At 41.3% G+C, this 15,608-nt stretch overlaps 1 protein-coding gene across 1 annotated transcript in view; it reads left to right on the top strand.

The window, feature by feature from the left end:
• The window catches only part of obscnb (obscurin, cytoskeletal calmodulin and titin-interacting RhoGEF b), a 583,513-nt gene that overhangs the window by 350,734 nt on the left and 217,171 nt on the right, over positions 1–15,608 (top strand). Inside the window, exons 39-41 of the mRNA XM_048618408.1 lie at positions 3,977–4,243; positions 4,952–5,218; positions 8,811–9,077. Coding sequence (XP_048474365.1) covers positions 3,977–4,243; positions 4,952–5,218; positions 8,811–9,077 — 801 coding nt within the window. The remainder of the gene's footprint in view (positions 1–3,976; positions 4,244–4,951; positions 5,219–8,810; positions 9,078–15,608) is intronic.

The following is a 15,608-nucleotide window of genomic DNA, read 5'->3' as shown; positions in this document are numbered from 1 at the left end:
AGACGTCTGGCAACTGGGAGGCTTTCATAAGCCAGATAACAAGAGTTCAGGGTCAGCATGCTCCTGCTAGTGTGAAGGGCAAGGCTGGCTGGAGTAGGGAATACTGTACGACTAGAGATGTTGAGGCTCTGGTCAAGAAAAGGAAGGAGGCAAATGCCAGGTATAGACAGCTGGGATCAAGTGAATGCTTGAGCATTAAGTGTATAGGAGTACACTTAAAGGGAAATCAGGAGGGCAAAAGGGGACATGAGATAGCTTTAGCAGATAAGATTAAGGAGAATCCAAAGAAATTCTACAAGTATATTGAGGGAAAAAGAGTAACTAGGGAGAGAATAGGGCTCCTGAAAGATCAACAAGGCTGTCTATGTTTGGAACCACAGGAGATGGGTGAGATCTTAAATAAGTTTAATCTGGACAACTGCAAGGTGATGCATATTGGGAGATCTGATACAGGAGGGAAGTATACAGTAAATGGCAGAATCCTTAATAGCATTAACATATAGGGGGATCTAGAGGTACAGGTTGATAGTTCCCTGAAAGTGGGAACACAAGTGTATAAGATGGTCAAGAAAGCATATGGCATGCTTGCCTTCATCAGTCAGGGCATAGAGCATAAAAATTGGCAAATCAGGTTACGGCTCTTTAAAACTTCAGTTAGGCCATATTTGGAATACTATGTACAGTTCTGGTTGCTGCATTACCAGAAGGATGTGGAGCCTCTGCATAGGGTACAGAAATGGCTTTCCAGGATGTTGCCGGATTTGGAGGGTATTTGTTCTGAGGAGAAATTGGACAAACCTGGTTTGTTTTCACTTGAATGTCGGAGGCTGAGGGGTGACCTAATAGAACTTTACAAAGTTATGCAACGAATAGATAGAATGGATAGTCGAGTCCTTGTCCTAGGGTAGAAATGTCAATCACGGGGGTGTGTAGAGTTAAGATAAAAGGGAATAAGTTTAAAGGAAATGTGAGAGGCAATTTTTTTACATAGAGTATGGTAAGTGACTGGAATGCGCTGACCAGAGGAGGTGGTAGAGGCGTTGTTGGGATAAAAGAAAATATTACAGGACAATGGCCGTGAGCCAAAAGCTTTTAAATGTTTGGATGCTGTGTTCAGAAGTGGCAGATGACACAACAAAAGCAAGGCAAAGGTCAGAGCGCGGAGGCCAATACGTAGAGATTTGTTCATACTTTTCACTTACTGAATCTCCTAATATGTCAATTTTCATAAAATATAGCTAGTTTACTCCAAAAGAACTTTATTTTTAAAATAAATTGGAGCTCACTGTCGAAAACACTAAGCTGTCAGTTTGTTATTACTCGAGAGTGAATTTCTCAGGTTTACTTTGCAGCACAGATGGATTTCAAAATCCGTTTGAAGCTGCTCACTTGGCTCTGCTAGTGAATGTATTACTGTTGATTGTTGACAGTTTAAAATATCAAATATATTTTCAAAAGATTGCAGCTTTGTTTCATTTATTGCATTTATTTTGTATCCTGTCGTGAATGTGGTAACCTGATTTCCGCACATTTGTTGAGCATCAAAATCCTATTGAACAACTAGAGGACAATTACACAAGGTGTAGAAATTATCCCACAGCTACATAAAGTGCAGGTAATAACTAGAGAACTGCGAGCAGTTCTGGGCATCACATCTTTGAAAAAGTATGTTAGTTGTAGTATGGCGCACTGACCTCTACATCGCCGAGGCCAGATGCCAACTCTCTGACACCTCCTCCTACCGCCCCCTTGATCATGATCCCACCCTCAACCACCAAACCATCATCTCCCAGACCATCCACAACCTCATCACTTCAGGTGACCTCCCACCCGCAGCCTCTAACCTCATCGTTCCCCAACCCCGCACCGCCCGTTTCTATCTCTTTCCCAAAATCCACAAACCTGACTGCCCTGGTTGACCCATTGTCTCCGCCTGCTCCTGCCCCACCGAACTCATCTCCACTTATCTCGACTCCATTTTCTCCCCCTTGGTCCAGGAACTCCCCACCTACGTCCGTGACACCACCCACGCCCTCCACCTCCTCCAAAACTTCCGATTCCCTGGTGCCCAGCACCTCATCGTTACCATGGACGTCCAGTCCCTGTACACTTGCATTCCCCATACAGATGGCCTAAAGGCCCTCTGCTTCTTCCTGTCCCGCAGGCCTTACCAGTCCCCTTCCACTGACATAACAAGGTGAAGAGCTGGATGAACACAGGAGGCCAAGCAGCGTCAGAGGAGCAGGAAAGCTGACGTTTCGGGCCTAGACCCTTCTTCATTTTCTGAAGAAAGGTCTAGGCCCAAAATGTCAGCTTTCCTGCTCCTCTGATGCTGCTTGGCCTGCTGTGTTCATCCAGCTCTACGCCTTGTTATCTCAGATTCTCCAGCATCTGCAGTTCCTACTATCTCTGAAATAATTTTAACCCCCTCCACTGACACCCTCATCCGCTTAGCTGAACTCGTCCTCACCCTTAACAACTTCTCCTTCAATTCCTCCCACTTCCTACAGACAAAGGGGATGGCCATGGGTACCCGCATGGGCCCACGCTATGCCTGCCTCTTTGTAGGATACGTGGAACAATCCCTCTTCCAAAGCTACACTGGCCCTATCCCCCACCTCTTCCTCAGTTACATCGATGGCTGTGTCGGCACCGCCACGTGCTCCCACAAGGAGCTCGAACAGTTCATCCACTTCACCAACACCTTCCACCTCAACCTTAAGTTCACCTGGACCATCTCTGATACCTTTCTCTCCTTCCTGGACCTCTCTGTCTCCATCTCTGGCATCCACCTGGAAACAGATATCCATTTCAAGCCTACCGACTCCCACAGCTACCTAGAATACACCTCCTCTCACCCACCTTCCTGCAAAAAGGCCATCCCCTTTTCCCAATTCCTTCGTCTCCGCCGCATCTGCTCCCGAGATGAGGCATTCCACTCCCGGACATCCCAGATGTCCTCGTTTTTCAAGGACCGCAACTTCCCCTCCACAGTGGTCGAAAACGCCCTCGACCGTGTCTCTCGCATTTTCCACAACTCATCCCTCACAACCCCTACCCATAATAACAACCAAATCAGAATCCCCCTCATCCTCACATACCACCCCACCAAGCTCCGAATCTAACGTATCATCCTCCGACACTTCCGCCATCTGCAATCTGACCCCACTACCAAAGACATTTTTCCCTCCCCACCCTTATCTGCTTTCCGGAGGGACCACTCTCTCCGTGACCCCCTTGTCCGCTCCATACTCCCCACCAGCCCCACAACCCCCGGCACTTTTCCCTGCAACCGCAGCAAGTGCTACACCTGCCCCTACACCTCACCCCCATCCCAGGCCCTAAGAAAACCTTCCACATCAAACAGATGTTCAACTGCACATCTCCATTCTAGATGGATTGAGTGTGGCATAGATTTACCAGAACTCTAAAGTTTAACTTGTGAGGTGCAAATTTGGGTTGTATACCCTGGACTTTTGATGGTCATTGGATAATTTGTTTTAAGTTTTCAAGATGCTAAGATGATCAGACAGGGTAAATAGTGGGAAAGTCTTTTTACTAGCTTGGGACTGAGTGCATAATCTAAAGTTTTCAGCCAGAACATTCAAGAAAGAAAATATGAATAATTTTTACACGTAAATGAAGTATGGAATAGTCTTATGCAAGCAACAGTTAATATTCAGTCAGTTGGTAATTTTGAATACGACATTGAAAGATATTTGTTAACCAAAATTTTAAGGGATACAAAGCAACAGAAGCGGAATGGAGGTGAGCGTTTCAGTCATGATAGTATTGAACAGATGACACACTTAAGGGGTTAAATGTCCTACTCCTGTTCCAGTGTTCTTGTGCATAGAAGAGTATATTTCCAAGGCAGCCAAAGTGTAATCAGAATGTATTTTGTGTCCATTGAAAATAACTTTTAAGGGTAAGAGACAAATCAGTATTCTGATAAATTTGCAATTTAATTTCTCAGTCTTGCCAGCGCTTTTCAAGCAAGAGCTTCAGAATGTGGAGGCAGAAGAAGGTGGCACAGCTAAATTTCACTGTGAACTTACTAAACCTGATGCTACATTAGAATGGCGAAAAGGAACTGTGGTGCTCTTGCCATGTGGAAAATATGAAATGAAGAACTGGGGCCCCATTGTAGAATTGTTCATCCATGATGTGGAATCAGAAGATGCTGGTGAATACACTTGTGATTCAGGCGATAGACAAACTACTGCTTCTCTAAATGTGAAAGGTAAAATGGAAGGAATTCATATTGGAATTCATCCTCTATCTTTGGAAGTTACTATCATTGTTCAGCCACTTTACATAATTGCATAAATTATCTTTGTCCCTCACAACTTTTTTTTTAAACTATTTAACTCCAATCTATTTTTATCTTCTTGGAGATTATGTGTTTACTATTACATTGGTAACATATAATTGTATATTTTTATTTGATGTGAGTGGTTCGAGTTGTTGAATATGGCTGTCTGTGCCATCTGGAGTTTAGTGGGCCTGGTATAATCTGTATAAATGCATTAAATTGGGAGTACTGATGGAATATTGAATAGATGATAATCAAAACCATACTCATCTCACAAGATGCGAATGATTTTAATATACAGGAATAAAGATTGTTGATCAAATGATAAGGACGTGGTAGTGGTTTACTATTTGTCGTCTACACATTCAAGATTACTTGAAAGTCAACAGTGTTGAAGTGGTATCACAAGAATGTGATTAAAACAATCTTTCTGAAGCTAAGTCGTTAAGGGTTTGTTACAGTCCCAATACAATAAAAGATGTCAGATAGCTGTTCCTTATGAAAATCCACAACCAGTGACTTATGGTTTTTTTAATATTTTAGCAGTTAATCACAGCAGTTCTTAATTTAAGTAAACCAATCTGTTTAAAATTCATATTTTGATACTTTCTATGAATGTTTTTCTAAATTATGTAGCCTTACCTGTGCTGTTCAGACAAGAGTTGCAAAATGAAGAAGCAGAAGAAGGTGATGTTGTCACACTGCATTGCGAACTTACTAAGCCTGGTGCTCCAGTAGAATGGAGAAAGGGATCCCTAACACTACGTCCTAGCAACAAATATGAACTGAAACAGGATAGTGCCTTTGTTCAATTATTAATTCACAATGTGAATGTGGAAGATACCGGTGAATATACCTGTGATTCTGGGGACCAGCAGACTAATGGCTACTTGAAAGTTAATGGTATGAAATGTTACCATTCAGTAGAGATCTATTATAAATTATGATCCTTGTTACTTCTTTGGTGTTATTTTTGCCTTAATTCTTCAAAAGTTTAGTTCTTTTCACTCTGTTTTCGTCCTTGAGCAATTTTAGTTTATCTGCTTTTGATTATTTCATGTATGTCATGATTGTTGTTGTGGCAAAATCACGTGAGTGTGATCTGGGACTGCTAGACTGCTATGTTAAAAATTATTGTTCTTCTGTCTTATTCAAATAGTGTAATTTTATTTCATGTCATACCATTTTACATTGTGCTGCACTAGACAGACTTGCATTATAAATCATAAAGAACTTCTACCTGCCTCTTGAGCTGATGTAGTTTGATGAAATTTGTTGTCAGAAATTTCTGTCAATTTGCTTTTCTCAGTTTTAAGCATTTTATCAAGTTTTAAAAGAAACTGATCAAAGAATGCATTAAAATAGCACAAGAATGAATTTGATATGAACAATCTGGCTAAGATGACAACTTGATAAGATGATTCTCAGAAATGAAATATAAAAATCTCCTGACATCTCACTTGCATTATGAAAGCCAGACATCTCCATTGTAGAAGGATAAAGAATGTGATTGTATTTGAAGATGAAGATATTTTTTAACATAAAGTTTCATTGGCAAATGTAGTTTTGTACTCAGTAGGAACCAGAATCAGCTATTCTAGAGAAGTGCTCACCTAATAAAATTTCAGTTAAATGTGAAAAGATATATTTGCTCCTGTCCAACGATTGTTCATTCCTGTCTGATACAAAAATAAAATAGGAAAGGTGGCCTGATCATGGCTAACAAAAGAAGTTAAGGGTATTAGATCCAAGGAAGGACCATACAAATTGGCCAAAAAAGGCAGCAGACCCTAGGATTAGGAGCAGTTTAGATTTCAGCAAAGGAGGACAAAGGGATTGATTAAGAAAGGCAAAATAGATTATGAGAGAAGCTTGCAGGGAACGTACAACTTATTGTAAAAACTTCTATAGAAATGTGAAAGAAAAAGACTGGTGAAGACTAATCTAAGTCCCTTATAATCAGAAACAGGGGAAGTTATAATGGGGATCAAAGAAATGGCAGACCAATTATGTACATATTTTGGTTCTACTTCACAAAATAGGATACAAAGAACGCCTTAAAAATGTTGGGGAATATGGGGTAGTTGAAGGAAATCAGTATTAGTAGGCAAATGCAGTATTTGAGGAAATGATGCTAGAAATATTGGATGCGTTGGTGGTCATATTTCAAGGTTCTATATAGTCACTGGATCAGATCCAATGGTTTGGAGAGTAGCTAATGTAACCCCAGTATTTAATAAAGGAAGTAGAGAGAAAACATAGAATTATCCACCAGCTCGCCTGACATGGGTTGTAGGAAAAAGGAAAATGTCCATTTTAAAAGATTTAATGGTAGAGTGTTTAGAAAACAGTGACAAGATTTGGCCGAGATACCATGGATGTTTCAAAGGGAAATCATACTTAACAAATCTAATAGAATTTTGTGAGGATGTAACTGGGAGAATTGATAAGAGGGAGCCATTGAATATGAATTACTTAGACTTTCAGAAAGCTTTTCATAAGGTTCTACAGATGAGATTAGCATGTAAAAATAATGTGCATGGGAATAGGAATAGTGTACTAACATGGATAGAGAACTCATTGGCTAACAGGAAACAAAAAGGAGAAATAAAGAGGTCTTTTTTGAGTTGCAGGCAATAATTGGTGGGGTAATGTTGGAATCAGTGCTTAAACCCCAAGTATTCAGAATATTGTATGTTAATGATTGACATTACATGGGGGAACTAAATGTAATACTGCCAAGTTTGCAGATGACATGAAGTTGGTTGAGAGGGTGAGAGAATGGAGAGATGCTTCTGCATATAGGGAAAACAGCAAATGATATGTTAGCCTTCATAACGAGAGAATTTGAGCACAGGAGTAGGGATGTCTCGCAGCAATTGTACAGGGTGTTAGTGAGACCATACCTGAAGTATTGTGTGCAGTTGTGGTCTCCTTATGTGAAGAAGAACATTCTGCCTATGGAGGAATGTCAACGAAGATTTACCAGACTTATTCCTAGGATGGCAGGACCGACATATGAAGAGAAACTGGATTGATTGACACTCTGTTCACTAGAAATTAGGAGAATGGGGGAGGTCTCATTGAAACTTATGGACTAGACAGAGTAAAGGTACAATGTTCCCAATGACTGGGGAGTTCAGAACCGGGGTCAAAGTCTAAAGATAAAGGGTAGGCCATAAGAATAAGATGAGGAGAAACTCCTTCACTCAGAATGGTGAGTCCGGGGAATTCTCTGCCAGAAAGTACAGTCGAGGCCAAAATATTGAATGTTTTTAAGAAGGAGTTATCAATATTTGAAGGGCTAAATGGATTAAAGGGTATGGAGAGAAAGCAGGAACAGGATACTGAGTTGGATGATCAGGCATGAACATATTGAATGGCAGAGCAGACTCGAAGGGCTAAAAATGTACTCGTACTCCTATTTTCTATGTTTCGATGAGACGTCTTACTGTAACAAAAGCATTAAGATCATAGGCTAAACATTACATTACAGTCAACTAATACATTAAACTACAGAAAAGATGCTTTTACACCATGCTCCCAGGAAATATGTAGCCTTGAAGATTAAATTCCAAAGTTCTCCCAGCTTTTTTTGCAGACTCCCTTCACTCTGCCACTTCAGGGTGAGTCTGCAGAGTCCTTTGAAAGCCATTCCACACAGTTTGTTAAGTATTCCCAAAGTTTAAGTGTCTTCTGGCATCAAGACCACTCTTAATTCCTCCTTCTTAAAACTTCATCAGACCCATCTCTTTGAACAGAATCTCTTCATACAGAGTATTATTTCTTACCAGCATCCTGTTTCTTGGCCAACACAAAATGTCATTTTATCTGATTTTCACAGCAGTAGCTTTTTCTGTGTTCCTTTTGTGGTTTTCTTTATATTCCTTTCTGTGTCTGTATCTTTACCAAAATAGCTGCACCTGTTTTGTATTAACTTGTGTGTCAGTAGATTTCAGTTACAGACCAAATTGGGCTGTCTCCTGGTCGAATTACCATGATCACAGTCCACCATTCTAGGATATCCTGTTTTACCTTAAAATAAACAAGACAGTTTAAAACGTTTTGTGCCTTATGAAATCTTGCATTTGAAACAGTGTTACTTTTGATTGATATCTCAACTTACGCTGTATTGGCAAATGAAGAATCCCCTTTTGTCAGCCCAACTTATCGCTAACAAATTTACTAAAGTGGTCCTAGAACAGCTGCTAGACTCTTCAATAACATATGGAAAATGATTAATTGCTGTTTCAGGTGGCCATCCAGTTTGTCTGAAAACATAGACTCAATTAATTCAGTCCTGGAAGTGCATACAGATTGATTGCTGGCTGTCCCATGGTGATAATGGATTTTGTATGACATAAGTTTGTATTTGTGACATGATCATTTGAAAGAGACAGTGGTTTTCTTCTGTCCTGTTTCTTATTCCTTGTAAATGAAAGATTGAAATTTTGAAAAATGTCTGATCAAATAAGTTTATTTGGCTTTATTTCAGCTGCACCTATAACCTTGCAAAAAGAACTGCAGAACATAGAAGTGAAGGAGTGTGACACAGGCACCTTGTGCTGTGAACTATCAAAACCTAATGTGCCGGTTACCTGGAGGAAAGGAACATTGTTGATCTCTCCAAATGAGAAGTATGAAATGAAACAGGATGGTCCTGTACAAATTTTACAGATTCATGACATGAAATCAGAAGATGGAGGAGATTATTCTTGTTCATTTGAGGATCAGCAAACTACAGCTTTCATAACTGTGAAAGGTTGGTTAATAGATCAATGAAGAAAATAATTGGGCACATGAGTGTATATCTTGAAGAGGACGTCTTGAGGCACAGTGGGTAACATTACTGGTACTAAGCTTGAAGTTTGAGCTTCAAGCCCAACCTTGGCAATTGCTGGCCAAGGAAGGTGTAGTCATAGTGCAGCCAAACATCAGCCTGTATATCCTTCCAATGCATAGAATGGCAAGAAGTAAAAGTGTTGGAGATTTTTAGTCAACCACATGATGGAAAAGATATTAGAGCCTCTATCATCACTACCCATAGCTCCAGATAACAAAATCCATGTCCAGGTTCAACTTGAAACATTAAACAGTTATTTTGTGTCGGTCATCACAGTGGAAGACACAAATAACATGCCGAAAACTGATGGCAAGAAGGTTATAGCAGGTGAGGACCTAGAAACTATCATTATCACTAAGGAGGCAGTGCTGGGCAAGCTAATGAGGCTAAAGGTAGACAAGTCTCCTGGCCATGATGAAATGCATCCCAGGGTACTAAAAGAGGTGATGGGGGAAATAGCAAATGCACTAGTAATTATGTACCAAAATTCACTGGACTCTGGGGTGGTTCCCGCAGATTGGAAAATAGCCAATGTGACGCCACTGTTTAAAAAAGGAAGTAGACAAAAAGCAGGTAACTATAGGCCAGTTAGCTTAACTTCGGTAGTGGGGAAAATGCTTGAATCTATCATTAAGGAAGAAATAGCAAGACATCTGGATTTAAATTCTCCCGTTGGGAACACCCAGCACGGGTTGATGAAGGGTAGGTCATGTTTAACTAATTTGGTGGAATTCTTTGAGGACATTACTTGCATGGTGGACAATGGGGAACCTGTGGATGTGGTGTGTCTGGATTTCCAGAAGGCGTGTGACAAGGTGCCAAGCTGCATTAGATAAAGTTGCACGATATTACAGGTAATGTATTGGCATGGATAGAGGATTGGTTGACTAGTAGAAAACAAAGAGTAAGGGTAAATGGGTGTTTTTCTGGTTGGCGGTTAGTGGCTAGTGGTGTGCCTCAGGGATCAGTGTTAGGACCACAATTGTTTACGATTTACATTGATGATTTGGAATTGGGGATTAAGTGTGGTGTGTCAAAATTTGTAGAAGACACTAACATGAGTGGTAGAGCAAAGTGTGCAGAAGACACTGAAAGTCTGCAGAGGGATATAGATAGTCTAAGTGAGTGGGCAAAGGTCTGGCAGATGGAGTACAATGTTGATAAGTGTGAAGTCATTCATTTTGGTCGGCATAACAGCAAAATGGACTATGTTTTAAATGGTAAAAAATTGCAGCACGCTGCTGTGCAGAGAGACTTAGGTGTCCTTGTGCATGAATTGCGAAAAGTAGGATTGCAGGTGCAGCAGGTAATTAAAAAGGCAAATGGAATTTTGTCTGTCATTGCTAGAGGGATGGAGTTTAAAAACAGGGAGGCTATGCTGCAGCTGTATAGGGTCCTGATGAGGCCACACCTGGAGTACTGTGTGCAGTTTTGGTCTCCTTACTTGAGAAGGGATATACTGGCACTGGAGGAGGTGCAGAGGAGATTCACTCGGTTGATTCCAGAGTTGAGAGGGTTGGATTATGAGGAGAGACTGAGTAGGCTGGGATTATACTCATTGGAATTCAGAAGAATGAGGGGAGATCTTATAGAAACATATGAAGTTACGAAGGGAATAGATAAGGTGGAGGCAGGGAGGTTGTTTCCACTAGCAGGTGAAACTAGGACTAGAGGGCATCGCCTCAAAATAAAGGGAAGCAGATGTAGAACTGAGGTCAGGAGGAACTTCTTCACCCAAAGGATTGTGAATCTGTAGAATTCCCTGCCCAGTGAAGCGGTTGAAGCTACCTCGCTGAATGTGTTTAAGGCAAGGTTAGATAAATTTTTGAACAGTAAAGGAACTAAGGGTTATGGTGTGCGGGCGGGTAAATGGAGCTGAGTCTCAAAAAGATCAGCCATGATCTTATTGAATGTCGGGGCAGGCTCGAGGGGCCGGATGGCCTACTCGTGCTCCTAGTTCTTATGTTCTTATATAGAATTCTCAAGGACCTTGACAGGTAAATGCTGAGAGGACATTTCCCCTCATGGCAGAGTCTAGGACCAGAGGGCATTGTCTCAGAATAAAGGGGTGCTAATTTAGGACTGAAATAAGGAGGAATTTCTTCTCCCAGAGGATTGTGATAGTTTACAACTCCTTGCCACAGAGAGCTGTGGGGGCAGAGACCTTGTGTATATTTAAGACTGAGATGTAAGATTCTTGATCAGTAGGGGAATCAAGGGTTATGGGGAAAATGCAGAAAAGTGGACGTGAGGAATATCAGATCAGCAGTGATCCTTCTGAATGGTGGAGAGGGGTCGAAGACCTATACCTGTCACTTTTTCTTATGGTTTTATGCTCTTATAATTCCCTGAGTGAACAATATCATATCCCCAGAATGAATGCCTTACTCACAGAAGAACTCTTAAAGTTCATTTCTATAGGGATGCCATTTACAGAAGACTGTAAAACATAGCGGGTGAATTAAGCCATTTGGCCCTTCAGGTCTGCTCCCCCGTTCGATCATGGCTTTTAAGTTACTCAACTCCATTCTCCTGCCTTCAGTAATCCTTGATCCCCTTACCAATCAAGAACCTATCTGTGTCTTCAATATGGTCAATGATCTTGGCCTGCTTAACCTTCTGCAGTAATGAGCTCCACAGGTTAACCACCTCTTGGCTGAAGAACCTCCTCCTCATCTCAGTTCTAAAGGCTCATCCCTTCCCTCTGAGGCTGTGCCTTCGGGTTCTAGTCTCTCCAGCAAATGGAAACATCTTCTCCATGTCCATTCTATCCAGGCCTCTCAGTATTCTGCAAATTTCAATGAGATCCTCCTTATCCTTCTAAACTCCGTGAATTACAAACCCAGAGTCCTGAACCGCTGGTTATATGTCAAATCCTTCATCCCCAGGATCATTCTTGTAAACCTCTTCTTAAAACCACCATACCGTTCCTTAGATACAGGGCCCAAAACTGCCCACAATATTCCGAATATAGTCTGACCAGAGCCATATACAGCCTCAGCAGTACATTTCTGCTCTTATGTTCAAGCTCTTGATATGAATGCTTACATTACATTTGCCTTTCTAACTGCCAACTGAGCCTGCATGTTAACTTTAAGAGGATCCTGAACTAGGACTCCTAAGTCCCTTTGTGCTTCAGATTTCCAAAGCTTTTTCCATTTAGACAATAGTCTACAGCTCTATTCTTCCTATCAAAGTGCTTAAACTCACGATTTCCCACACTGCATTCCATCTGCCACTTGTTTGCCCACTCTCCTAGCTTGTCCAATTCCTCCTGCTGCCTTTCCACTTCCTTAACACTTCCTATCCCTCCAACTACCTTTGTGTCAACTCCAAACTTAGCAACAATGCCCTCAGTTCTTTCGCCCAGATCGCTAATACATGACGTGAATAGTTGTAGGCCCAGCATAGACCCTTGTGGAGCTCCACTCATCACCAGCTGCCATCCTGAAAAAGGTTCCTTTATCCCCACTCTTTGCTCATCCTCTATCCATGCTAGCACCTTGCCTCTAACACCATGGGCTCTTATCTTATTTAGCAGCTTCCTGTGCGGCACCTTGTCAAAGGCCTTATTAAAATCCAAACGATCCATAATCCAAACAAGTGAGCTGCTTTGTCCTTGATGGTGTCGCGCATCTTGAGTGTTGTTGGAGCTGTACTCATCCAGACAAGTGAGGAGTAGTCCATCATACTCTTGACTTGTGCCTTGTTGACAGGCTTTGGATAGTCAGGAAATGAGTTATTTAATGTCGGATTCCATGCCTATGACCGGCTCTTGCAGACACTGTATTCATATGACTGGTCCAATTCAATTTCTGACCGGTGGTAGCCAGTAGGCTGTTGATGGTGGAATTCATCGATAGTAGTAACTTTGAATATCAAGGGACGATGGTTGTGGGGATTAAAGTTTGGCTGGCACATGCATGGTGTGAATGTTACCTGCCAAATTGTCAACTCAAATGTGGATATTGTCCACATCTTGCTGCATTTAGATAAGAATTGCTTTGATATGAAGGGGTAACTAATGATGCTGAACATTGTGGAATTATCACCAAATATCCCTGCTTCTGACATTATGATGAAAATAAGTTAATTAATGAAGCAGCTGAAGATGGTGGACATGGGAAACCTGAGGAACTCCTTCTTCTACCGCACTCTCAGCTCTTGCATTCCAGACCTTAACTGTTTTGTGAAAAAGTTTTTCCTCATTTTACTTTTGCCTATTTTACTATTTACTTTAAATCTGTGCCCTCTTGTTCTCAATCCTTTATAAATGTGACCATTTTCTCCCTAATTACTCCGATCAGAGGGATTATGATTTTGAATACTTGAATCAGGTTTCCTCTCAGCCTTTTCTTCTTTGAGGAAAACACTTCTAACTTCTCCAAAACTGAAAATCCTCAGCCCTGCAACCAATTTCTTTTGGACTCTTTCCAATGCTTTAACATTTTCCAAAACACTCAAACTAGACACAGTACTCCAGCTGAGGCCAAATTAGTGTTTTATACTTGTTAGCGATGCAACTTATTTGCAAACAGTGACTAGAAGCAGACAGCTTTCTCCTGCTGTTGCTAGATATTTTCTAATCAGCCTGTTTAGAGATGTTATCACTCACCTCTGGAGCATGTAGGACTTGAACTCAGGCAGCCTGACTCAGTGGTAGGGACACTATCACCACACCACATGTGCCCCTCCAGCTGTTGGTAAAAGCATTTCTAAATAAGGTTTCACCTGACTATAATTTAAGTTTAATGAGGGAAAATTTCTCATACTGATCTCAATAAATTTTACTTTTAGCCTGAATTCTTTAATTATGCTATCTGACATCCTATGAGTTTTTAACTTAAGGGAAAGGTTTTATAAGAAAGATTGGAGAGAGCTTTCAAGTGGATCATTAAGATTACTGTGCGTGCAGAGAAAATTAAACTTTAACATATGAGCTATCACAAGTATCAGGCTGGTATAAAGGAAGATCTTTATCATTGGCTTTGGTAGTAAAATTAATAATGTTGCTTCAGTCTGTCACATAAGTGATGGAGACCATTCTTAGTATTATGCCATTTCAACTTCTGCATTGTGGTTGAATACAGTTAGGTACAATAATCACATCCATTTACTAGTTAGTGAAAAAAACATTACCTGTCCCACTCCTGGGCCAGATTTTAGTCGTGGGAAGTGGGACCAATCTTCCCAATACAACCTTAACCTCTTTGTCCAGACTGCTGAAAAATAGGACTTTCTGGCAACCCTAATCCTGGAGCAAACAAGTTAAGTGGGCAAAGGTTGAACTGTTCTGCAAAGTGCTGACAATCTTTATATATTTATAGTTCCCCACAACTGTCCCAGCTCCTCACCCTTACCATGCTCACACTTTATGAACAGAATTTATAAATCCTAGTATAAGTCAGAAGTTGTTGAATGGTCCATAAACCTCGATAAACACATTCTTCACACCAGCTGTGTAATGATAGTCAAGCACTTGCAAAATGACTAGCAGTTGGATTGTAGCCAAGCATCCATAAAACTCTTTAATTAAACAACTGTCAGAGTGTTCACAGACTTGTCCCACAGCAGATGTCTTTGGAGAAACATAAAAGTAATGTAGAGTCGTAGAGGTTTATGTATGGAAACAGGCCCTTCAGCCCAACTTGTCCCCATGCTTCCCAGTTTTCACAATGAATCTAGTTCCATTTGCCTGCATTTGGTCCATATCCCTCCGCACCTACCCCATCCATCTACCTGTCCAACTGTTTCTTAAATGACAAAATTGTACTCACCTCCACCACTACCTCTGGCAGCCCGTTCCAGATGCTCACCACCCTCTGTGTGAAAAAATTGCTCCTCTGGACCCTTTTGTATCTCTCACCTTAAACCTATGCTCTCCAGGTTTCGACTCCCCTACTAGAGGGAAAAGCTCTTGGCTACCTACTTTATCTATACCTCTCATGATTTTATATACCTCTATAATCCTATTCCTCTATATCGCTCAGTGTCCCACACTCCAGGGAAAACAGTCCCAGCCAATCCAGCCTCTCCTCATAATTCAAACCTTCCAGTACTGGGTAGAATCCTAGTAAATCTTTACTGCACTCTTTTTAGTTTAATAATATTCTTTCAGTAATAGGGCGACCAGAACTGCGTACAGTACTCCAAACATGGCCTTACCAACATCATGTACAGTTGCAACAAGATGTCCCAACTCCTATACCCAGTGCTCTGACTGATGAAAGCAAGCGTGCCAAAAGCCTTTTTCACCACCCTGACTACCTGTGACTCCACTTTCGAGGAGCTTTGAACCTATATCCCTCGACGTAGTAGGAACTGCAGATGCTGGAGAATCTGAGATAACAAGGTGTAGAGCTGGATGAACACAGCAGACCAAGCAGCATCAGAGGAGCAGGAAGGCTGACGTTTCGGGCCTAGACCCTTTTCTGAAGAAGGGTCTAGGCC

Source organism: Rhincodon typus, chromosome 2, assembly GCF_021869965.1.
Source record: "Rhincodon typus isolate 14 chromosome 2, sRhiTyp1.1, whole genome shotgun sequence".
NCBI lineage: Eukaryota > Metazoa > Chordata > Chondrichthyes > Orectolobiformes > Rhincodontidae > Rhincodon > Rhincodon typus.
Note: the sequence above shows the minus strand (reverse complement) of the source record. Positions and strands in the feature narration are given on the sequence as shown.